The 24,624-nt window shown below is 51.4% G+C and overlaps 1 protein-coding gene across 1 annotated transcript; it reads left to right on the top strand.

Annotated features, from left to right (window-relative positions):
- The first annotated feature begins 22,117 nt into the window (after positions 1-22,117).
- On the top strand, positions 22,118-24,606 carry LOC123114522 (F-box protein At4g00755). Its single transcript, XM_044536038.1, has 5 exons — positions 22,118-22,510; positions 22,828-23,244; positions 23,340-23,515; positions 23,864-23,982; positions 24,065-24,606. The coding sequence occupies exons 1-5, from the start codon at positions 22,360-22,362 to the stop codon at positions 24,369-24,371; spliced, it is 1,170 nt and encodes a 389-aa protein (XP_044391973.1). The 5' UTR covers positions 22,118-22,359; the 3' UTR covers positions 24,372-24,606.
- The last annotated feature ends 18 nt before the right edge of the window (positions 24,607-24,624 follow it).

The following is a 24,624-nucleotide window of genomic DNA, read 5'->3' on the forward strand; positions in this document are numbered from 1 at the left end:
GTCGAGTGGTGTTCTCCTCCTCCGCGGCCAGAGTCTCAGGCACCGTCACATCCTGGGTCACCCTGCTGGCAGACGCTTTCCTACTCCTTCTGTACTTCAGCGGTTCCTCATCTTCATCATCATCAGGGAGAGTGATAACAACATTGGATGGAGCTACAGAAAAGAATCAGAATTAGAGATCATGAGTCAGTCGACTAAAAATGGCGTTAAGAGTATAGTACCTGGTTTTGAGGTTGTTGCGTCCTCCATCTCATGGTCATCAGCCCGGGCTGAGGTCTCAGAAGTAGCAGCACTGCAACTCCAAAGAATCTGTCGACTAACTCCAGCGCCAACCAGAGACAAAGTTCACACAAAACAAGAAGACTTAAGCAACATGATTACCCTGATATGGTGGGGATGGACACCTTCATCTTCGGCAGGTGCTTGGTCGGCTTCAACGGGGCCGCCCTGGGCTGCTTCGACGCCTTTTCAGTCGGCGCCGGAGAGGTGGTCCGAGGGCGCTTGGTCGACTGTGTAGCAGTCGCAACCCCCTCGCCGCGTTCGGTCGCAGGATCATGGACAAGTTTCGACCGCCTTTCCTAGCGCGGTGGTGCGACCTCCTCCTCCTCCTCCTCTTCCTCGTCCTCATCGTCATCATCATCATCGTCATCATCATCATCATCGGCCTCAGCGGCGTCCGAGTCCCACTCCTCCTCCTGGCTCTCGCCCCCGCTCGCTTCTCCCTCCTCAGTCGGAGCCTGCGCTCCGTTGGGCATCGAGTATAGTTCAGTGAGGGCCTGAGGGACAACAAGACAAAGATCAGTCGACCGATCGGCAGAGAAAACAGAAATAAATATGACGAGAATACAATGGGAAGTGGAGCAGACATACCTTGTTTGGGTCAATGTGGCAGTCGAGTGGAGGAATCCTTCTGGCCCCGTGAGGGTTGTCCTTGTTCCCAGTAACAGCGGCCATCCACCTTTCCAGAGTGGCATCGTCGACTGTTTCTGGATTGACCCGAGTCACATCCTCAGTCCCGCAGTACAACCACATGCAATGGCTCCGGAACTGAAGAGGCTGGATTCGGCGCCTAAGGAAAACTTCCAGGAGATCCATGCCCGTCACTCCCTCCCGAACCAACTGAACTACGCGCTCCATCAGCATCTTCACGTCAGCTTTCTCCTCCGGAATCAACTTCAGAGAGGAGGGCTTGTTCACTCGGTCCATGGTAAATTGAGGGAGTCCACTCGACTGCCCCGGCGTCGACTCGTCCTGGCAGTAGAACCAGGTCGACTGCCAGCCTCTGACTGACTCGGGAAATGTCATGGCTGGGAAGGTGCTCTTGTTCCTCACCTGGATCCCCAGACCTCCACACATTTGGACCACTCGGGTTCTTTCGTCGCCTGGACTCGCCTTCTTCACAGTTTGAGAGCGACATGTGAATATGTGCTTGAACAAGCCCCAATGCGGTCGACAGCCCAGAAATCTCTCACACATAGACACAAACGCGGCAAGATGGGCGATAGAATTCGGGGTGAAGTGGTGGAGTTGCGCTCCAAAAAAGTTCAAGAAACCACGGAAGAAAATGCTCGGCGGCAAAGAGAATCCGCGGTCGACATGGGTACCAAGAAGCACGCACTCACCCTCTTCCGGCTAGGGCTGCCACTCTTTCCCCGGAAGCCTCGCAGCTCCATGAGGGATCAGGCCCTCGTTGGCCATGTCGAGGAGATCCTTCTCCGTGATGGTCGACTGGATCCAATCTCCCTGGACCCAGCCTTTCGGCAGGCGAGATCTAGACGAAGACCCACCGCGGCTGGTGGATCTCCCCATCGCCTTCTCCGTCGCCGACGCCTTCTTCGCGCGCTCCAGCGCCGCCGTCTTCTCCTTGACCATGGCTACCGGCGGGGCGCGTGAGGGGAAGTGGTGCGGAGGCGAGAGCGAGCACGTTGGGCGGAGACGAAGGGGGCAGAGAGAGAATGCTGAGGCACTGTTCAAAAAACCCTCGCCGGGCGCATTTATAAGATCCCTTCCGAGTGGATGACAGGTGGGCCCGGTCGATCTAATCATATCCTGGAACTGTTACGCGGGCGGGGTACGTGGCGAAGAAAGTGGCGCGGGGATCGAGGCGTCTATGTCCCGTCCCATCCAAACGCCGCGGTCCGCTCCGCTTCGCGCGTTTCCCCAAATTTCACATCCCGCGGAATCCGCGAACGGCAGATCGGTCTGTCAGGCGCGGGATTTCCTGCGATCCGTCGCTCGGAAATCGACGAAGCCCGAAAGATCACTCGACGAAAGAAAAGAATGGATCGAGTCGACTGAAGACAAGTTGCTCACTATCAACGAAGAGATTCTCTGGTTCAGAACAACGCACGACCAGTGTGCAAAGGTTAATCGGAAACAGCATCAACTCCTCCGTCACTCAAAGCCTCAATCCATTCGGGGGCTAATGATGGGGTCATGTACCTAGGGTAGGGTCACAGACCTGATCTAAGTACCCTGCCCAAGGACACCCTTGGAAGAGGTCACCTTCCAGTCGACCAACGAGGGACTCACTCGACCGACTTGAAGGACTTGACCACGAAGACTCACTCGACCACCAGAAGGTCAAGAGGCACTCTGCACTGCAACGGCCTGTAATTAAGTAGACTTTATGATAGTAAAGACACTTTATGTGGGGCGTCACCTGTAACGCCCCGGACTAAATACACCTTAAACCCTTCATTACGTGGGCTGGCTGGGGTCCTGGCGCACTCTATATAAGCCACCCCCTCCACAGGCAGAAGGGTTCGGCACCCTATAACTCATATACACATAATCCACTTGACCGCCTCCGGGCTCCGAGACGTAGGGCTTTTACTTCCTCCGAGAAGGGCCTGAACTCGTACATCTCTTGTGTTTACAACCTCTCCATAGCTAGGACCTTGCCTCTCCATACCTACCCCCACTCTACTGTCAGACTTAGAACCACGACACTCGGCCACCACCCTGCGTCACTCTGCCGATCCAAGCGCCGTCCACCACCCACTGCAGCTAGGTAGACCATTCCCCGCCGGTAAAAAGAAGGGGTTTCACCGAGGCAGCCTCTTCGCCGCCGTCCGGGCACCTTTTCCGGCGTTCCGGCTGCGCATGGCCTGTGCACTGGTAGGCTTGCGCCCACCTCGCCCGCAAGGTGTTCGGTGAATTGCCCAGCCTGGTGATGGACTCCGAAGATGAGGAGGCGCTTGCGGTGTTGCTGGAGGAGGAAGCCAAAGCCGACGTCCAGGAGCAGGAGCACCTCATGGTGCTCGCCGCCCTCGTCGGCCTGTTCGTGAGCAGTGAAAAGCCGCGGCGAGGTGGCTCGGCACTTTGGCGGGTGAAAGCAAAGAACCGACATTGTCTGGAAGGCTACTTCGCCGATGCTCCATTGCACGGTGAGAAAACATTTTGGCGCCGTTATTGGATGAGCCGAAAGCTTTTCCTCAGTATTGTGAATTCCATCTGGGAGTTTGATAGCTACTTCAAGTGTAAGATGGATTGCACCGGCACACTTGGATTTACCTCGATCCAGAAGTGCACGACAGCTATGAGAATGCTTGCATACGGAGCTCCCGGTGTCGGTGTCAAAACCGGCGGATCTCGGGTAGGGGGTCCCGATCTGTGCGTCTTACGCTGATGGTAACATGAAGCAAGGGACACAATGTTTACCCAGGTTCAAGCCCTCTCGATGGAGGTAAAACCCTACTTCTTGCTTGATTAATATTGAAGATATGAGTAGTACAAGAGTAGATCTACCACGAGATCGTAGAGGCTAAACCCTAGGAGCTAGCCTATGATGGTATGATTGTAATTGTGATCGGCCTTCTGAGGATCATCCTCTCCGGTTTATATAGACATCGGAGAGAGCTAGGGTTTACATGGAGTCGGTTACAAGGAAGGAAATATAATATCCGGATCGCCAAGCTTGTCTTCCACGCAAAGGAGAGTCCCATCCGAACACGGGCCAAAGTCTTGAGTCTTGTATCTTCACGCTTCAATAGTCCGGACGATGTATATAGTCCGGCTGTCGGGGTACCCCTTAATCCAGGACTCCCTCAGTAGCCCCTGAACCAGGCTTCAATGACGATGAGTCCGACGCGCAGTCTTGTCTTCGGCATTGCAAGGCGGGTTCCTTCTCCGAATACTCCAAGGTAACTATCGAACACGTGGACCGTGTCCGGATCTGCTACGGTGAATAGTGTCTGGTTCTGTAGGATGATCTTCACACACCATTATAGGGAGCATAGCATAAATCCTTTCTGCTAGCAATCTTTGTACGTCGTGCCCTTGCATCATGGCCTGGTCCAACACGAACTGGCGTTTCCTGCTCAACCTCGACTCGCGTTTGCGAGGCGGTTTTATTGGCACGTCCCGCCAAAGCAGAGATCGTGTTCCTCTTATTACAGGATCCTTCATCAATACAGGTGTGTGTGACCCCACGGCGACCGTTGGTATGACTCCGTGTATTTTAGATAAGTCTCAAGCGGTCACGCTGAGGACTCTTGATATTCATCCCTTTTATAAAGGGGTCAAGGCCTACGCCTATTTGTCCACCTCTCCTGCTCCTTCTCGCACCTCGAGCTCCAGCACTCAAAGCCTAAGCTCCAACACCCCAAATCCTCCAGTATGTCCAGATCCGACGCAAAAGGCCGGTGGGTGGCCTCCTCGATCCAAGAGGAGGATATTGTTAAGCTTAGGGAGGTCGGATACCTGACCGCCCATATCCAGCACAAGCTTCCTGCTCCAGGGCAAGTTATCCCCACGCCGGAGCCCAATGAGAGCGTCGTGTTTGTCCCTCACTTCCTCCGAGGCCTGGGCCTCACCCTCGACCCCTTTGTGAGGGGGCTCATGTTCTACTATGGCTTGGATTTTCATGATCTGGCTCCAGACGCCATCCTCCATATCTCGTCGTTCATTATTGTGTGCGAGGCTTTTCTCCACGTCAACCCACACTTCGGCTTATGGCTCAAGACCTTCAATGTGAAGCCGAAGATGATCGAGGGGCGACATGTGGAGTGCGGAGGTGCCATAATAAGCAGGAACGCCGATGCCCCATGGCCAGAGGGTTCTTTCCCGGAGGTATCCGATGTATGGCAATGGAGATGGTTTTATGTTACTGCTCCCAGAGGCACAAAGTGGGTACCCGCCCCCGAGTTCCGCTCGGGCCCTCCGTCACAATTGGTGTCTTGGACCAACGTAGGATGGAATTATGGGCCTGCTGGTGATGTACCAGAACTGCAGAATCGCATCCGGGAGCTTATTGAGAGGGACGTAAATCTTGTCAGCATAATGCAAGTGATGCTAATCCGATGGATGTTGCCGTGCAAACGTCGGCCTCTCCGGATGTGGGAATTTAATCCGGAGGGTCCGCGGACTATTAAGCACTTCTTCGGCCTGAAGCTCGAAGGGATGTGTAAATTATTCTTCGGACCACAAGTAAAGTGTCCGGACACCACCGAGGATGTGGGCCTAAGCTGCAATCGCCTAGATGCCCAAGTAAGTAACCTTAAAGCTGGACACTTCATTTATATTTATCATAACTATTATTCTGAAAATCCCTTCGTGGCCAGGAATGGCTCAAAAAGGCGGAGAGAATCAGGTGTCCGGCGCCACTTCCTGAAGGCTCGCCTGGTCCAACCATTGCCAAGATGCTTGGCCGGGCGCTCAGCAAAATCCCCTCAGGGAAAGGCAAAGGAAAGGGCAGCGAAGCCGAACTTCACACACTACACATCCAGACCAGGGGAATTGCTACCTCTCCTATGGAGGATAGTCGGGAAGGGGAGGTTAAAGCCTCCTCCCCACGCGGGAAGAAAAGGGCCGCCTCCGAAGACTTGGAGGCGGAGATGCCCAAGCAACGGAAGAAGGTATCACCAGGGGGCTCTGCCGCGACGGACACCCTCACCGCGTCGTGCCCATCAACGGGCCAGCCCTCCACCGAGCCATAAGTTATTCATTAATTCGAAGGTATGGTGTTTCTCCTAGATCCATAACCGTGACTTCGTCTTTTGCAGTCTGGCGAGCAGCTCTTCTCAACAGAGTTCGTCTTTGGGGGATCTTCGTCCGGAGATGATGGAGAGTGAGACCCCACCCACCTCTCTGCCTCATGAAGTGGGCGACACTGAGGTGTCGTCACGGAGGAGTCCAGATCTGCCGAAGCCGGAAGCGTACACGTCAGTCGCCCTGAGCCCAGAGCGTTCGACTCCCACAGAGGGCAATGAGAAGGGTCCGGCACAGTTTGATGTACGGCCGGACGTACTGACAGGCCTGCTGGAGTGAGTCGCGCTCTCAGAGGAACACCGTTCTTTAATGAGCACGGTGCTCACGAAGATTTCGTCCGCTACAAGCGGTTTGAATGAGGCATTTACAAGCCAGCTCAAAGGCTTTGAGGTATGTAGTGAAAAATGCACTATTTTTTGGTTGTGAAGCATGCACTAGGTGCGCTCCCTATGGATAGTAGCCCCTGAGACTCTTGTTGCCCGCCATAGGCGGCAAACGGGGGATCATATAGTAATGGCTGCGCTGTACGTGTGCGCAGGTGTCTAAGGATCCGGCAACCGACCAGTCTGTCGAAGTTGCCGAACTAAGGAGGCATATCGGATCAATCAATGTCGATATCACGCTGGTGAACAAGAGGCTGGAAGAGTCACAGGGTATGAAGTCTGCTTCCCTTATTATGTTTTATAGAGGAAAATGCGAGATGGGCATAATATTAATGCAATGTGTTTGCACTGCAGATGGTGGTGCTGTCGTGGAGGCCCTGAGGGCGGAACTTGCTCAGGCCAAGGATCAAGCTCGGGCTAGCAATGCGGCTGCCCTACCTAAAGGCGGCCGAAGAATTGAGAGCCGAACAGGCTGCTCATCGCCGAAGCGAGGAAAAGATAGCCAAAATGGCTGGGGAGTTGAAAAATGCCACCGATCGGTATGTACTCCTTGAAAAGGAGAATAAGGCTAGTTCGGCCGAGCTGGACAAGGCACTTAATGCCGCCAAGGAGATGCGAACTGAGATCCGGGGTATACGGGAGGAGCTCCAATAGGCCGACAAAATCGTGGCTGGGGGCTCCTACTTACTGCGGACGAAGTTTTTGGATCCAAAGTATGCTCCCCTGGCTGGGCACTGGAGTCCGGCAGACGCATATGCAGACTTGACGAATAGGACAGTTGACGCTGCCAAGTTCTTTGAGGAGCAAGGTGATAAGGAAGTGGAGAAGCTGTCGCAATTCAATGCTCCCACTCGCCCGCTGCCGTTAAATGAGAAGGTGGCTGCTGTGGCGGAGCTTCATAGGTTGTCCGGCCTTGCAATGCGGTCTGTAATAGACCATCTTTGGCCGAAGGGGCCTAAGCCGGACAACTACTTTGGTTTGGTGCAGCAATTCCTTGGGGCCGTGTCTCGGATTGATGCCATGAGGAGGTCGGCGTGCATAGAGGGTGCGCGGATGGCTCTAGCCCGCGTTAAAGCCTATTGGATGGATATGGAGGCCACCATTATAGCGACCCAGGATCCGGCGGGAGGCCAATATCCGGCCGAGCACTACTTGGCGCGGGTCACAGAAGGTGCCCGCCTAATAGAGGCGCAGTGCTCGAAGAATGTCTTGTTTGAGTGATAAGTCGAATCATTGTAAAAAACAATGTTTATTTTGATTATGAGGCTATATTTATACTTTTTGCCCGGAAGTATGATTGTGTCCCCTTTGCGGCCGTTTTTATATAGATATTAGTAGTCTGAAAGTTAGCAATCGTTGGCTTCAGCCCCCACGCATACAATGCGGGGGTGTTCGCGAGAAATATGCTTAATCACAGTTGATCCAACGTCTTGGTCCGTGAAGGAGGTGATCGCACGTCGAACTAGGCAACCGGACTATATAGCTGTAACACTTTCGCTTAGCCATGGGGTTCTAAAGGCGGGGCTACTATGTAGCCCCTGGTACATTCGCGTGCATCCGAATACGGGCGTGTATGCACATGGCCGGGAAACGGCCCTTCATTAATGCGGAGGAATCCTTAAAGATTCCGGTGAGTCTTCGAGTGGTTGAGCAGTCTCTCGTTGTATCATGACAACCAGTTTTCAACTTTCTCTACTGAGGTGCTCATCCGGAATAACCAGGGCACAATCGCAGTAGTTCTCCTTTGGCCTGCCTTAGCTGATAATAACGGAACATAAGGCGGCAAACCCAGGAGCCGGGCAAACCCAACATTTGACCAAAGACATGATTCGGAGCTGATGCATATAAGGCCAAACTCGTGACGCCGAACACTCCTGAAGGTATTCTGTCTTTGTAAAAGAAAACAGGCTGGAAAAAGCCTGTTATAAACCCTAAATTTCCAGGTACGTGCGATAAATATGTCGTGGAGAAATGCCAATAATGACAGTATCCTCTATGGGTATGAAATCAATGGGATGGTTAAACAACAAGAGGCAGTAGAAAAGGTTTACACATGGGCTTAATCTAAAAAGAAACATGTTGAATGGGGCCCTGCTGCACGTCTGCGCCTTTGTCTCCGTTGTGCCGTATCCTGGAAGGGTATCCCGCGAACATTGTCTGTGGAAAAAGAAAACTCGTAAGAGAGTACAACATAAGTATGTGATGGATAATAAAAGTGTAAGATGTTGGCCTGCCAGTAAGGTTGAGCCAGCTATGGGGTTGCATTAAATATTTACAGCCCCTAGTATCCGCTATGGGATTACATGTATGGTGCCCTGGTTCAGTTATATCCGGGCTACCGGACTCGTCTAACCGAGTCTGTGGTCGTAATGACTAGTCATGTTTTTTGATATTGGAGGCCGCTTACAGTCTGGACGCCAGGGCCGTCGCGTGTTCCTCTGCGCATGAAGAGCACTCTGTGATTCCGCTAACGATGATGACGCCACGTGGACCGGGCATCTTGAGTGTAAGGTAGCCATAGTGCGGCAATGCGTTGAAGTGGGCGAAGGTCGTTCTTCCAAGCAATGCGTGATAGCCGCTTTGGAAGGGTGCGATGGTGAAGAGTAGTTCTTCGCTTCTGGAATTGGCTGGGGAGCCGAATGTTACTTCCAGCACGACGGAGCCCCTGTCGTAGGTTTCCACGCCTGGTATCACCCCTTCAAAGGTGGTGTTGCTTTGGCTAATTCTGGATGGGTTTGTCCCCATTCTGCGGACAGTGTCCTCGTATATTAGATTGAGACTACTGCCGCCGTCCATGAGGACGCGGTTGAGACGGTATCCGTCGATTATTGGGTCTAGCACCAAGGCCTCTGATCCTCCACGCCGAATACTAGTCCGACCGTCCATGTGATCGAAGGTGATCGGACGAGACATCCAGGAGTCAGATGTGGGTACGATGGGCTCTACATCGTGCGCGTCTCTGAGCGCGTGTTCGTGCCTTCTCGTGGATGTGTGAATCGCGTGGATCATGTTTACTGTTTTAACCTCTGGCAGGAATTTTTTCTATCCCCTAGTGTTCGGCTGGCGAGGTTCGTCCTCGTCTTCACTTGGAGTTTCCCTCCCCTTGTGTTCGGCATTTAATTTGCTGGCCTGCTTGAAGACCCAGCACTCTCTATGCGTGTGGTTCGCAGGTTTCTCCGGGGTGCCATGAATTTGGCATAGTCTGTCCAGGACTCTGTTCAGTCCGGACGGTCCCTCTTTACTGCCTTTAAATGGCTTCTTTTGCTGATCAGGTCGAGAGCCCCTAAATCCGACATTGACCATTGTGTTGTCTGGGCTCTCTTCCTTGTTTTGGCGTTTGTTTTTATTACGCCGTGGCTTCCCGTTGCCATCCCTTATTTCGGATGTGCTGGGGTCGCTGGTGCCTTTACGGGCTAGCCAGCTATCTTCACCCGCGCAAAAGCGGGTCATAAGGCTTGTTAAGGTTGCCATTGTCCTTGGCTTTTCTTGGCCGAGGTGTCTGGCGAGCCATTCATCACAGATGCTGTGTTTGAATGCCGCTAAGGCTTCAGCGTCTGGACAATCGACAATTTGATTCTTCTTAGTGAGGAATCTATTCCAAAGCTTGCGGGTGGACTCTCCGGGCTGTTGGATTATGTGACTTAGATCGTCTGCATCCGGAGGCCGGACATAAGTCCCTTGAAAATTGGCCCTGAAAGCGTCTTCGAGTTCCTCCCAACTCCCAATTGAGTTTTCGGGGAGGCTTTTCAACCAGTGTCGATCTGGTCCCTTCAACTTGAGGGGAAGGTATTTGATGGCGTGGAGGTCATCCCCACGAGCCATGTGAATATGCAGGATAAAATCCTCGATCCAGACCCCTGGGTCTGTCGTGCCGTCGTATGCCTCTATGTTCACAGGTTTAAAGCCTTGTGGGAATTCATGGTCCAGTACTTCTTCGGTGAAGCACAGGTGTTGAGCAGCCCCTCTGTATCTAGGCGCGTTGTGGCAGGCATTCGGCTGTTGTTGTGTCTGGTGCTTATTCCGAACTGGTATTTGGCTTGTATGAGCATTTGGGTGACCATAGTCCCTCGCCGGGGTGTGTCCTTTAGATCCGTAGATGGACCTGGCTGCACCGGCTTTCTTATCCAGATGCTCACATAGATCGTGTGCGGTGTCAGTAGCCGCTCTGTTGTGGTTGTTAAGCGGTACGCCTGGACTCCTCGTCGTGTTATTCTTTGGTGGAATGGCCACGTCGTCGAATTCTGGCAGTAGTTTGCGTTTTGGATAGCTTTTTTTATGGCGATCGTCGCCATATCTTTCTTTAGTGTCTAGCACTTTATTCCATCTGCGACTGAGTTTTTCCTGTGCGGCTTTGAGCCGTTGCTTCTGCTTCTTTAGACTTCTTGCTGTGGCCATAAGCTTTCGGTGGAGGTTGTCTCGTTCCACTCGTTCGTCCGGAATGATGAATGCATCATCGTCCGGGCTATGTTCCTGTTCTGCGGCGGTTTTATGAGCTCGTCCCTCTGGATCATTGTGATCGGGTATTTGCTCCGCACTCGGTTTGGCGTGACCTGGCTCGCCCTGCTCCATCGCTGGGTCCGTGTGGTCGTTACAACCTTCGGGGTTTACTGGTATGTCGACTCTTCTTGCGCTCTTGTCGCTATTTTTGCTGCTGCTGGACTTTGAGCAGCGTCTGCGCCGCTGTTTTGGCTTTTGCCCGGGTATTTTACCTTCCGAATTATCGCCATCGTCCTTCTTGGGCGTATCCACCATGTATATATCGTGTGACAAGGTAGTAGTCCCGCGCCCCAGAGATTCTGAAGCTTCTCCTGCATCTCGTCCATATCGTCGATGTCTTCGGAGTCGAAGTCAAGCACGTCGGTTAAATCATCGATCGTGGCAATGAAGTGGGTGGTGGGTGAGCAAAGAATCCCTTCGTCGCTTGCTTCCCACTCAGGCCGGACATAGTTCGGCCCAGAGCCTCCTGACAAAGAGAGAGACTTTAATGAGTTCATGAATGTCGCCAAAGGGCGAGTGCTGAAAGATGTCCGCGGCAGTAAACTCCATTACCGGAGCCCAACCTGGCTTGGCTGGCTCGAGGGTATGCGGACCAGAACCAATAACCGGATACGAGTCCTGGGGCCCGGGGTTACATGCCACCAAAGAGATGAGACCTGTGTTCGGCTCCACCACCGATGAGTATGCGGACTGTGGGGCGGGGTCCACCCCTCCGTCCTTGGGCAACGCAACCTGCTCCGGATTTAGATCCGGGGCTACTGCAGGGGTGATATCCCGAGCATTGTCCGACGGCAGGCCTAGGCCGTGGTCGTCGTGACTGTCCGGCGCTCCTGACACAGGGCCGAATCCGTCGAAGATCAAGTCTCCGCGAATATCTGCCGTGTAGCTCAAGTTTCCCGAACCTGATCTGGTGGCCAGGGGAGTAGCTGTCGATCTACTCCAGATGACCAAGCGAATTGGCCTGCAGTGCGAAGCCGCTGAACACAAAGATCTGTCTGGGGAGAAAAGTCTCGCCCTCGACCGTGCTGTTGGCGATTGAAGACGCCATAAAGCCTCGAAGCGACGACACAGAGGAACTCTCAATGAAAGCACCAATGCCGGTGTCAAAACCGGCGGATCTCGGGTAGGGGGTCCCGATCTGTGCGTCTTAGGCTGATGGTAACAGGAAGCAAGGGACACGATGTTTACCCAGGTTTGGGCCCTCTCAATGGAGGTAAACCCCTACTTCGTGCTTGATTAATATTGAAGATATGAGTAGTACAAGAGTAGATCTACCACGAGATCGTAGAGGCTAAACCCTAGGAGCTAGCCTATGATGATATGATTGTAATTGTGAACGGCCTTCTGATGACCATCCTCTCCGGTTTATATAGACACCGGAGAGAGCTAGGGTTTACATGGAGTCGGTTACAAGGAAGGAAATATAATATCCGGATCGCCAAGCTTGTCTTCCACGCAAAGGAGAGTCCCATCCGGACGCGGGCCGAAGTCTTGAGTCTTGTATCTTCACGCTTCAATAGTTCGGACGATGTATATAGTCCGGCTGTCCGGATACACCTTAATCCAGGACTCCCTCACCCGGTGATTCACTCGACGACTATGTGCGCATGGCCGAGTCCACCACCATTGAGTGTTTCTAAAAGTTCTGCAGGGCAGTGGTGGCAGTGTTTGGACCATAGTACTTGCGAACACCAAATGCGGAAGACACTGCTCGGATCCTAGCACAGAATGCAGCAAGAGGATTTCCTGGGATGCTTGGAAGCATCGACTGCATGCATTGGAAATGGAAAAACTGTCCATTTGCTTGGCAGGGGTTGCACAAAGGCGCCAAAAGCGGTTTCAGTGTGGTACTTGAGGCAGTGGCCACACAGGACCTCTGGATTTGGCACTCTTTCTTTGGGATGCCATGAACTCACAATGACATCAACGTCCTGCAGCGCTCCCCAGTCTTTTCCAAGCTTGTTGAAGGTCATTCTCCTCCGGTGGACTTCGAGGTCAATGGGCGGCAGTACAACAAGGGGTACTATCTAGTTGATGGCACCTATCCGAGATGGTCGACATTTGTGAAGACCGTCTCAAACCATGTGCCAGGAGGCAAGAACGCCTGGTTTGTGAAGGTTCAGGAGGCTTGCAGGAAGGATGTCGAGCGGGCATTTGGTGTGCTCCAATCTCGATTTGCTGTTGTCCGGTTCCCTGCTCTGACCTGGTCGAAAGACCAAATGTGGGAGATCATGACTTGCTGTGTCATCTTCCCAACATGATCATTAAGAGCGAGCAGGAAGAGCCACTGTTTGACACTGAACCATATTACAAGCAGGGTCCTCTTGCCCAAGTTGATCACCACAGAGGACTGACTACCTCAATATGCATAAGGAGATCCAAGATCTGTCCGGAGAGAAAAGTCTCACCCTGGACCGTGCTATTGGCGATCGAAGACGCCATCAAGCCTCGAAGCGACGACATAGAGGAACTCTCAATGAAAGCACCAATGTCGGTGTCAAAATCGGCGGATCTTGGGTAGGGGGTCCCGATCTGTGCGTCTTAGGCTGATGGTAACAGGAAGCAAGGGACACAATGTTTACCCAGGTTCGGTCCCTCTCGATGGAGGTATGACTGTAGAGGCTAAACCCTAGGAGCTAGCCTATGATGGTATGATTGTAATTGTGATCGGCCTTCTGAGGACCATCCTCTCCGGTTTATATAGACATCGGAGAGAGCTAGGGTTTACATGGAGTCGGTTACAAGGAAGGAAATATAATATCCAGATCGCTAAGCTTGTCTTCCACGCAAAGGAGAGTCCCATCCGGACGCGGGCCGAAGTCTTGAGTCTTGTATCTTCACGCTTCAATAGTCCGGACGATGTATATAGTCCGGCTGTCCGGATACCCCTTAATCCAGGACTCCCTCACCCGGTGATTCACTCGACGACTATGTGCGCATGGCCGAGTCCACCACCATTGAGTGTTTGTACAAGTTCTGCAGGGTAGTGGTGGCAGTGTTTGGACCATAGTACTTGCGAACACCAAATGCGGAAGACACTGCTCGGATCCTAGCACAGAATGCAGCAAGAGGATTTCCTGGGATGCTTGGAAGCATCGACTGCATGCATTGGAAATGGAAAAACTGTCCATTTGCTTGGCAGGGGTTGCACAAAGGCGCCAAAAGCGGTTTCAGTGTGGTACTTGAGGCAGTGGCCACATAGGACCTCTGGATTTGGCACTCTTTCTTTGGGATGCCAGGAACTCACAATGACATCAACGTCCTGCAGTGCTCCCCAGTCTTTGCCAAGCTTGTTGAAGGTCATTCTCCTCCGGTGAACTTCGAGGTCAATGGGCAGTAGTACAACAAGGGGTACTATCTAGCTGATGGCATCTATCCGAGATGGTCGACATTTGTGAAGACCATCTCAAACCATGTGCCAGGAGGAAGAACGCATGGTTTGCGAAGGTTCAGGAGGCTTGCAGGAAGGATGTCGAGCGGGCATTTGGTGTGCTCCAATATCGATTTGCTGTTGTCCGGTTCCCTGCTCTGACCTGGTCGAAAGACCAAATATGGGAGATCATGACTTGCTGTGTCATCTTCCCAACATGATCATTGAGAGCGAGCAGGAAGAGCCACTGTTTGAAACTGAACCTTATTACAAGCAGGGTCCTCTTGCCCAAGTTGATCACCAGCTATCGGCAAACAGGACTGACTACCTCAATATGCGTAAGGAGATCCAGGATCTGTCCGGGGAGAAAAGTCTTACCCTGGACCGTGCTATTGGCAATTGAAGACGCCATCAAGCCTCGAAGCGACGACACAGAGGAACTCTCAATGAAAGCACCAATGTCGGTGTCAAAACCGGCGGATCTCGTGTAGGGGGTCCCGATCTGTGCGTCTTAGGCTGATGGTAACAGGAAGCAAGGGACACAATGTTTACCCAGGTTCGGTCCCTCTCGATGGAGGTGAAACCCTACTTCCTACTTGATTAATATTGAAGATATGAGTAGTACAAGAGTAGATCTACCACGAGATCGTAGAGGCTAAACCCTAGGAGCTAGCCTATGATGGTATGATTGTAATTGTGATCGGCCTTCTGAGGACCATCCTCTCCGGTTTATATAGACACTGGAGAGAGCTAGGGTTTACATGGAGTCGGTTACAAGGAAGGAAATATAATATCCGGATCACCAAGCTTGTCTTCCACGCAAAGGAGAGTCCCATCCGGACGTGGGCCGAAGTCTTGAGTCTTATATCTTCACGCTTCAATAGTCCGGACGATGTATATAGTCCGGCTGTCCGGATACCCCTTAATCCAGGACTCCCTCACCCAGTGATTCACTCGACGACTATGTGCGCATGGCCGAGTCCACCACCATTGAGTGTTTCTACAAGTTCTGCAGGGCAGTGGTGGCAGTGTTTGGACCATAGTACTTGCGAACACCAAATGCGGAAGACACTGCTCGGATCCTAGCACAGAATGCAGCAAGAGGATTTCCTGGGATGCTTGGAAGCATCGACTGCATGCATTGGAAATGGAAAAAATGTCCATTTGCTTGGCAGGGGTTGCACAAAGGCGCCAAAAGCGGTTTCAGTGTGGTACTTGAGGCACTGGCCACACAGGACCTCTGGATTTGGCACTCTTTCTTTGGGATGCCAGGAACTCACAATGACATCAACGTCCTGCAGTGCTCCCCAGTCTTTGCCAAGCTTGTTGAAGGTCATTCTCCTCCGGTGAACTTCGAGATCAATGGGCGGCAGTACAACAAGGGGTACTATCTAGGTGATGGCATCTATCCGAGATGGTCGACATTTGTGAAGACCATCTCAAACCATGTGCCAGGAGGCAAGAACGCCTGGTTTGCGAAGGTTCAGGAGGCTTGCAGGAAGGATGTCGAGCGGGCATTTGGTGTGCTCCAATATCGATTTGCTGTTGTCCGGTTCCCTGCTCTGACCTGGTCAAAAGATTAAATGTGGGAGATCATGACTTGCTGTGTCATCTTCCCAACATGATCATTGAGAGTGAGCAGGAAGAGCCCCTGTTTGACACTGAACCATATTACAAGCAGGGTCCACTTGCCCAAGTTGATCACCAGCTACCGGCAAACAGGACTGACTACCTCAATATGCGTAAGGAGATCCAATATCTGTCCGGGGAGAAAAGTCTCACCCTGGACCGTGCTATTGGCGATTGAAGACGCCATCAAGCCTTGAAGCGACGACACAGAGGAACTCTCAATGATAGCACCAATGTCGGTGTCAAAACCAGCGGATCTCGGGTAGGGGGTCCCGATCTATGCGTCTTAGGCTGATGGTAACAGGAAGCAAGGGACACAATGTTTACCCAGGTTCGGTCCCTCTCGATGGAGGTAAAACCCTACTTCCTGCTTGACTAATATTGAAGATATGAGTAGTACAAGATTAGATCTACCACGAGATCGTAGAGACTAAACCCTAGGAGCTAGCCTATGATGGTATGATTGTAATTGTGATCGACCTTCTGAGGACCATCCTCTCCGGTTTATATAGACACCGGAGAGAGCTAGGGTTTACATGGAGTCGGTTACAAGGAAGGAAATATAATATCCAGATCGCCAAGCTTGTTTTCCACGCAAAGGAGAGTCCCATCCGGACGCGAGCCGAAGTCTTGAGTCTTATATCTTCACGCTTCAATAGTCCGGACGATGTATACAGTCCGGCTGTCCGGATACCCCTTAATCCAGGACTCCCTCACCCGGTGATTCACTCGACGACTATGTATGCATGGCCGAGTCCACCACCATTGAGTGTTTCTACAAGTTCTGCAGGGTAGTGGTGGCAGTGTTTGGACCATAGTACTTGCAAACAGAAAATGCGGAAGACACTGCTCGGATCCTAGCACAGAATGTAGCAAGAGGATTTCCTGGGATGCTTGGAAGCATCGACTGCATGCATTGGAAATGGAAAAACTATCCATTTGCTTGGCAGGGGTTGCACAAAGGCGCCAAAAGCGTTTTCAGTGTGGTACTTGAGGCAGTGGCCACACAGGACCTCTGGATTTGGCACTCTTTCTTTGGGATGCCAGGAACTCACAATGACATCAACGTCCTGCAACGCTCCCCAGTCTTTGCCAAGCTTGTTGAAGGTCATTCTCCTCCTGTGAACTTCGAGGTCAATGGGCGGCAGTACAACAAGGGGTACTATCTAGCTGATGGCATCTATCCGAGATGGTTGACATTTGTGAAGACCATCTCAAACCATGTGCCAGGAGGCAAGAACGCCTGGTTTGCGAAGGTTCAGGAGGCTTGCAGGAAGGATGTCGAGCGGGCATTTGGTGTGCTCCAATCTCGATTTGCTGTTGTCCGGTTCCCTGCTCTGACCTGGTCAAAAGACTAAATGTGGGAGATCATGACTTGCTGTGTCATCTTCCCAACATGATCATTGAGAGCGAGCAGGAAGAGCTACTGTTTGACACTGAACCATATTACAAGAAGGGTCCTCTTGCCCAAGTTGATCACCAGCTACCGGCAAACAGGACTGACTACCTCAATATGCGTAAGGAGATCCAAGATCTGTCCGGGGAGAAAAGTCTCACCCTGGACCCTGCTATTGGCGATTGAAGACGCCATCAAGCCTCGGAGCGACGACACAGAGGAACTCTCAATGAAAGCACCAATGTCGGTGTCAAAACCGGCGGATCTCGGGTAGGGGGTCCCGATCTGTGCGTCTTAGGCTGATGGTAACAGGAAGCAAGGGACACAATGTTTACCCAGGTTCGGTCCCTCTCAATGGAGGTAAAACCCTACTTCCTACTTGATTAATATTGAAGATATGAGTAGTACAAGAGTAGATCTACCACGAGATCGTAGAGGCTAAACCCTAGGAGCCAGCCTATGATGGTATGATTGTAATTGTGATCGGCCTTCTGAGGACCATCCTCTCCGGTTTATATAGACACCGGAGAGAGCTAGGGTTTACATGGAGTCGGTTACAAGGAAGGAAATATAATATCCAGATCGCCAAGCTTGTCTTCCACGCAAAGGAGAGTCCCAACCGGACGCGGGCCGAAGTCTTGAGTCTTGTATCTTCACGCTTCAATAGTCCGGACGATGTATATAGTCCGGCTGTCCGGATACCCCTTAATCCAGGACTCCCTCACCCGGTGATTCACTCGACGACTATGTGCGCATGGCCGAGTCCACCACCATTGAGTGTTTCTACAAGTTCTACAGGGCAGTGGTGGCAGTGTTTGGACCTTAGTACTTGCGAACACAAAATGCGGAAGACACTGCTCGGATCCTAGCACAGAATGCAGCAAGAGGATTTCCTGGGATGCTTGGAAGCATCGACTGCATGCATTGGAAATGGAAAAACTGTCCATTTGCTTGGCAGGGGTTGCACAAAGGCGCCAAAAGCGGTTTCAGTGTGGTACTTGAGGCAGTGGCCACACAGGACCTCTGGATTTGGCACTCTTTCTTTGGGATGCCAGGAACTCACAATGACATCAACGTCCTGCAGCGCTCCCCAGTCTTTGCCAAGCTTGTTGAAGGTCATTCTCCTCCGGTGAACTTCGAGGTCAATGGGCGGCAGTACAACAAGGGGTACTATCTAGCTGATGGCATCTATCCGAGATGGTCGACATTTGTGAAGACCATCTCAAACCATGTGCCAGGAGGCAAGAACGCCTGGTTTGCGAAGGTTCAGGAGGCTTGCAGGAAGGATGTCGAGCGGGCATTTGGTGTGCTCCAATATCGATTTCCTGTTGTCCGGTTCCCTCCTCTGACCTGGTCAAAAGACTAAATGTGGGAGATCATGACTTGTTGTGTCATCTTCCCAACATGATCATTGAGAGCGAGCAGGAAGAGCCACTGTTTGACACTGAACCATATTACAAGCAGGGTCCTCTTGCCCAAGTTGATCACCAGCTACCAGCAAACAGGACTGACTACCTCAATATGCGTAAGGAGATCCAAGATCTGTCCGGGGAGAAAAGTCTCACCCTGGACCGTGCTATTGGCGATTGAAGACGCCATCAAGCCTCGAAGCGACGACACAGAGGAACTCTCAATGAAAGCACCAATGTCCGTGTCAAAACCGGCGGATCTCGGGTAGGGGGTCCCGATCTATGCGTCTTAGGCTGATGGTAACAGGAACCAAGGGACACAATGTTTACCCAGGTTCGGTCCCTCTCGATGGAGGTAAAACCCTACTTCCTGCTTGATTAATATTGAAGATATGAGTAGTACAAGAGTAGATCTACCACGAGATCGTAGAGGCTAAACCCTAGGAGCTAGCCTATGATGGTTTGATTGTAATTGTGATCCGCCTTCTGAGGACCATCCTCTCCGGTTTATATAGACACCGGAGAGAGCTAGGGTTTACATGGAGTCGGTTACAAGGAAGGAAATATAATATCCAGATTGCCAAGCTTGTCTTCCACGCAAAGGAGAGTCCCATCCGGACGCGGGCCGAAGTCTTGAGTCTTGTATCTTAACGCTTCAATAGCCCGGACGATGTATATAGTCCGGCTATCCGGATACCCCTTAATCCAGGACTCCCTCACCCGGTGATTCACTCGAAGACTATGTGCGCATGGCCGAGTCCACCACCATTGAGTGTTTCTACAAGTTCTGCGAGGCAGTGGTGGCAGTGTTTGGACCATAGTACTTGCGAACACAAAATGCGGAAGACACTGCTCGGATCCTAGCACAGAATGCAGCAAGAGGATTTCCTGGGATGCTTGGAAGCATCAACTGCATGCATTGGAAATGGAAAAACTGTCCATTTGCTTGGCAGGGGTTGTACAAAGGCGCCAAAAGCGGTTTCAGTGTGGTACTTGAGGCAGTGGCCACATAGGACCTCTGGATTTGGCACTCTTTCTTTGGGATGCCAGGAACTCACAATGACATCAACATCCTGCAGCGCTCCCCAGTCTTTGCCAAGCTTGTTGAAGGTCATTCTCCTCCGGTGAACTTCAAGGTCAATGGGCGGCAGTACAACAAGGGGTACTATCTAGCTGATGGGATCTATCCGAGATGGTCAACATTTGTGAAGACCGTCTCAAACCATGTGCCAGGAGGTAAGAACACCTGGTTTGCGAAGGTTTAGGAGGCTTGCAGGAAGGATGTCGAGCGGGCATTTGGTGTGCTCCAATCTCGATTTGCTGTTGTCCGGTTCCTTGCTCTGACCTGGTCGAAAGACCAAATGTGGGAGATCATGACTTGCTGTGTCATCTTCCCAACATGATCATTGAGAGCGAGCAGGAAGAGCCACTGTTTGACACTGAACCATATTACAAGCAGGGTCCTCTTGCCCAAGTTGATCACCAGCTACCGGCAAACAGGACTGACTACCTCAATATGCGTAAGGAGATCCAAGATCTGTCCGGGGAGAAAAGTCTCACCCTGGACCATGCTATTGGCAATTGAAGACGCCATCAAGCCTCGAAGCGACGACACAGAGGAACTCTCAATGAAAGCACCAATGTCGGTGTCAAAACCGGCGGATCTCGTGTACGGGTTCCCGATCTATGCGTCTTAGGCTGATGGTAACAGGAAGCAAGGAACACAATGTTTACTCAGGTTCGGTCCCTCTCGATGGAGGTAAAACCCTACTTCCTGCTTTATTAATATTGAAGATATGAGTAGTACAAGAGTAGATCTACCACGAGATCGTAGAGGCTAAACCCTAGGAGCTAGCCTATGATGGTATGATTGTAATTGTGATCGGCCTTCTGAGGACCATCCTCTCCGGTTTATATAGACACCGGAGAGAGCTAGGGTTTACATGGAGTCGGTTACAAAGAAGGAAATATAATATCTGGATCGCCAAGCTTGTCTTCCACGCAAAGGAGAGTCCCATCCGGACGTGGGCCGAAGTCTTGAGTCTTATATCTTCACGCTTAAATAGTCCGGACGATGTATATAGTCCGGCTGTCCGGATACCCCTTAATCCAGGACTCCCTCACCCGGTGATTCACTCGACGACTATGTGCGCATGGCCGAGTCCACCACCATTGAGTGTTTCTACAAGTTCTGCAGGGCAGTGGTGGCAGTGTTTGGACCATAGTACTTGCGAACACCAAATGCGGAAGACGCTGCTCGGATCCTAGCACAGAATGCAGCAAGAGGATTTCCTGGGATGCTTGGAAGCATCGACTGCATGCATTGGAAATGGAAAAACTGTCCATTTGCTTGGCAGGGGTTGTACAAAGGCGCCAAAAGCGGTTTTAGTGTGGTACTTGAGGCAGTGGCCACACATGACCTCTGGATTTGGCACTCTTTCTTTGGGATGCCAGGAACTCATAATGACATCAACGTCCTGCAGCGCTCCCCAGTCTTTGCCAAGCTTGTTGAAGGTCATTGTCCTCCGGTGAACTTCGAGGTCAATGGGCGGCAGTACAACAAGGGGTACTATCTAGCTGATGGCATCTATCCGAGATGGTCGACTTTTGTGAAGACCATCTCAAACCATGTGCCAGGAGGCAAGAACGCCTGGTTTGCGAAGGTTCAGGAGGCTTGCAGGAAGGATGTCGAGCGGGCATTTGGTGTGCTCCAATGTCGATTTTCTGTTGTCCGGTTCCCTGCTCTGACCTGGTCGAAAGACCAAATGTGGGAGATCATGACTTGCTGTGTCATCTTCCCAACATGATCATTGAGAGCGAGCAGGAAGAGCCACTGTTTGAAACTGAACCATATTACATGCAGGGTCCTCTTGCCCAAATTGATCACCAGCTACCGGCAAACAGGATTGACTACCTCAATATGCGTAAGGAGATCCAAGACCCACAGGTGCATAAAGAACCGCAACATAATCTGGTGGAGCACCTATGGAGGCTCAAGGGCGAGGCTGAGAATGACGTGTGATGAAACTTGAGTTTTTTATTTATTAAACTATATAATTTGTGTTAAACTATTTGTTGAACTATTTGGTTTATGTGATGAAACACGGCGAACCATGCCAAACTATGTAACGAACTAATTGATTTTTATTTGTATGCGAAAGTTCACATCGAAACACGCCGAACCGCGTCGAATATGGGCTGATTCACGCAGATATCGGGCCGTTTTTGGACGTATTTGGGCCGAACGCTGAGCCAAAATCGGCGCCTGGAGACGACCCCACCCTCAGACCGCTCTTTTTCGGCGCCCTGGGGCTGAACGGCTGGAGATGCTCTAACCTAGGGTTGGCCGTTGGTGGGTGGCATGGACAATTGGGTAGGAGGGGAATTTACCCTTTCTTTATTTTTCCCTTGGTAGAGTAGTATACTATTCCTTTGCCAGTCTGTCATCCCCTCCGCCCCTACGGCCCTACCCCAACCCAAAAGCGGGGGTAGATCAAATCAAATCAAATCAAATCCAATCCAATGTCTCTTTGTCGGTCACGCGCTCCGCTCCTCAGATCAGATGAGAGCAGAGCAGAGATAGATTGATTGATTGATTCCAGAAGAGGTAGTCTGCTCGGCGAATTTCATCCCCTAGGAATCCTTCTCCTTCCTTCCTTGGGACGAGCAGGGAGGGCCGTGGACATGGAGGATTCCTCCTCCTACTTGCCGGGGCCGGCGGCGGATTTCGTCGACTACCTGGGCCCCGACACCTCCGCCACCGTCTTCACCATGCTCCACCACCCCGCCGACCTCGCACGCGCATCCGCCGTCTCCCGATCCTGGCGACAATTCGGTACCTCTCTCTGGATCTGCCCTCCCTATTCATCCATCCCATCCATGTACCCACTATTATTCTAGTACATATCTAATACGAGTATATCTAGATTATAGATTCTGCTTTTCCGTTCCGATCCACCCCAAATCACAATACTTACTTACTAGGTACCGTACCATAATCGCCGCTAATGAATCTGCTATGCTCTCCTCTGTTTTTTCTCTTAAAAGATAAGATAGTAACTTGTTTCATTTCAGTCCGTCGCACCTACATACTCACTAACTCAATCTCAATCTCTTTCTTTCTTGTCTTGTCTTGTGTATATATATATATAGTTATCGACAACCAGTTCAGCAAGCTGCAGTGCCTGCGGGCCTGCCCGGAGCTCTCCACCTTCACCACCGTCCACCTCACCACCACCACCACCACCACCACCAGAAACCCCTCTCAATGCCAGGACCAGGACACCGCCGAGAAGCTCCACCGGGTGTACACGCACCTCGCCCACGGCCTCCTCTCGCCCTACAACCCCAGGGACTGCATCATCCACTGCATCGGCGCCTCCAGCACCGACAACTTCCCCAACGAGACCATCGAGAACACCCTCGACCCCGTCGACCACCTTGACTCCAACAGGCCATCCTACTGGTCCAGCGCCGGCCAGAGGGACCCCGCCGTGCCCGAGTGCCTCATATATCGCCTCCAGGCCGATCTCTGCCTCGTTCACGAGATCAAGCTGCAGCCATTCAAAGGTTGCTTTCTTGTCTTCCCTTCTTTCTGTATAGTATTATATAAAGATGGCTGGCTGGTTCAAAAACAAGTTAAAAGGCCTCATGTGTCCTTGCAGCGTTTTTCCAGCATGGCGACCCGATATATTCGCCAAAGAGCATCCGGGTCCAGATGGGCTATCCAAGCTCACCGCTACGCCCTGAAGCACTCGTCTCTGATGAAAATGAAGGCCAGTTGATTGATGATACAAACTATGTCTGGACCTACACATCTCCAGAATTCCCAATGCTGCAGGTCTGTTGCTTTGCTTTTTTTTTTAAATGTCAGCTTAATACATGATTGATATTCCCAGGCCTATACATTGCTTTTTTTTACCCTCTCAACATAAGGATCTATTCTCTTGTAGAAATAAATCAAACAACTGATATAGAGCAGGAACATTCTTAGAAGGCTGAGCATGAAGAAATTGCATTTCATCCACCTATTTCTAGCAGTAGCAGTGTTGTTAAAGTTTATATTACAGAGGTCACTTGGGATTTTGTTTAATACGTACAGTAATATGTAGATGTTTGCAGTCACCTTGTGTAAACCTGCTCTGCTGAGTAAGTAACATTATTATGTGTGATTTAATATTTCATTCAGGAAAATGTTTTGCAATCCTTCAAGTTACCACACCCGGTTCTCTGTATTGGCGGGGTGGTCAAGGTTGAGCTTCTTGGGAGGGTTCAGAAACAGGCAATCGATGGTCTCTACTACATATGGTGAGTTGTGTCGTGCAACTGTGAATTCCTTTTCCCCATCGCACAGATGTACTTACTAATCATGTATCTACTTCTTTTCCAGCATATCTCATGTCCAAATAATGGGGAAGGCACTCTCACGAGACCTCGGGGTCGTTCCTCGCGGGAACGGCCTCGTCCTGAACTACTATCTGCATCCCCATACATGCGGCGTTCCCCGCAGCGAGTCGTCACGGGACAATGGGCGCAGCAGGTGGCAGGGCTTGGCGTCGAGGATCTGGCATTCTGGCACGGCGCGAAGGATAGGAGGGCTGAACCAAACGCTGCTGAGCAGACTGTTTGGCGGTCCGTTGCGGCTTGTGGTCGTAGCGGACGAATCGGAAGGGGAGGAGGAGGATGATCTTCCTTAGAAGGAAGGAAGGAGCTCAAGGGTCTTATTTGATTTGATTTGATTTTCTGCACATATATAAAAGAGTGACTGTCCTTTTGTGGTGCTGTGCTGTGACAAAAAAAATATATATTACATTTTGATTGTGTAAAAGAAGAGAAGACAGCAGAGGGAGATGAGATGAGATGCATCCAATCAAATCAAGCTCACTTGACTTATAATAATCAGATCAATCTAAGGATGCCACTTTTGTTGTTGTTGTTGTTGTTGTTCAT

The sequence above is a fragment of the Triticum aestivum genome, chromosome 5B, assembly GCF_018294505.1.
Source record: "Triticum aestivum cultivar Chinese Spring chromosome 5B, IWGSC CS RefSeq v2.1, whole genome shotgun sequence".
Lineage (NCBI taxonomy): Eukaryota > Viridiplantae > Streptophyta > Magnoliopsida > Poales > Poaceae > Triticum > Triticum aestivum.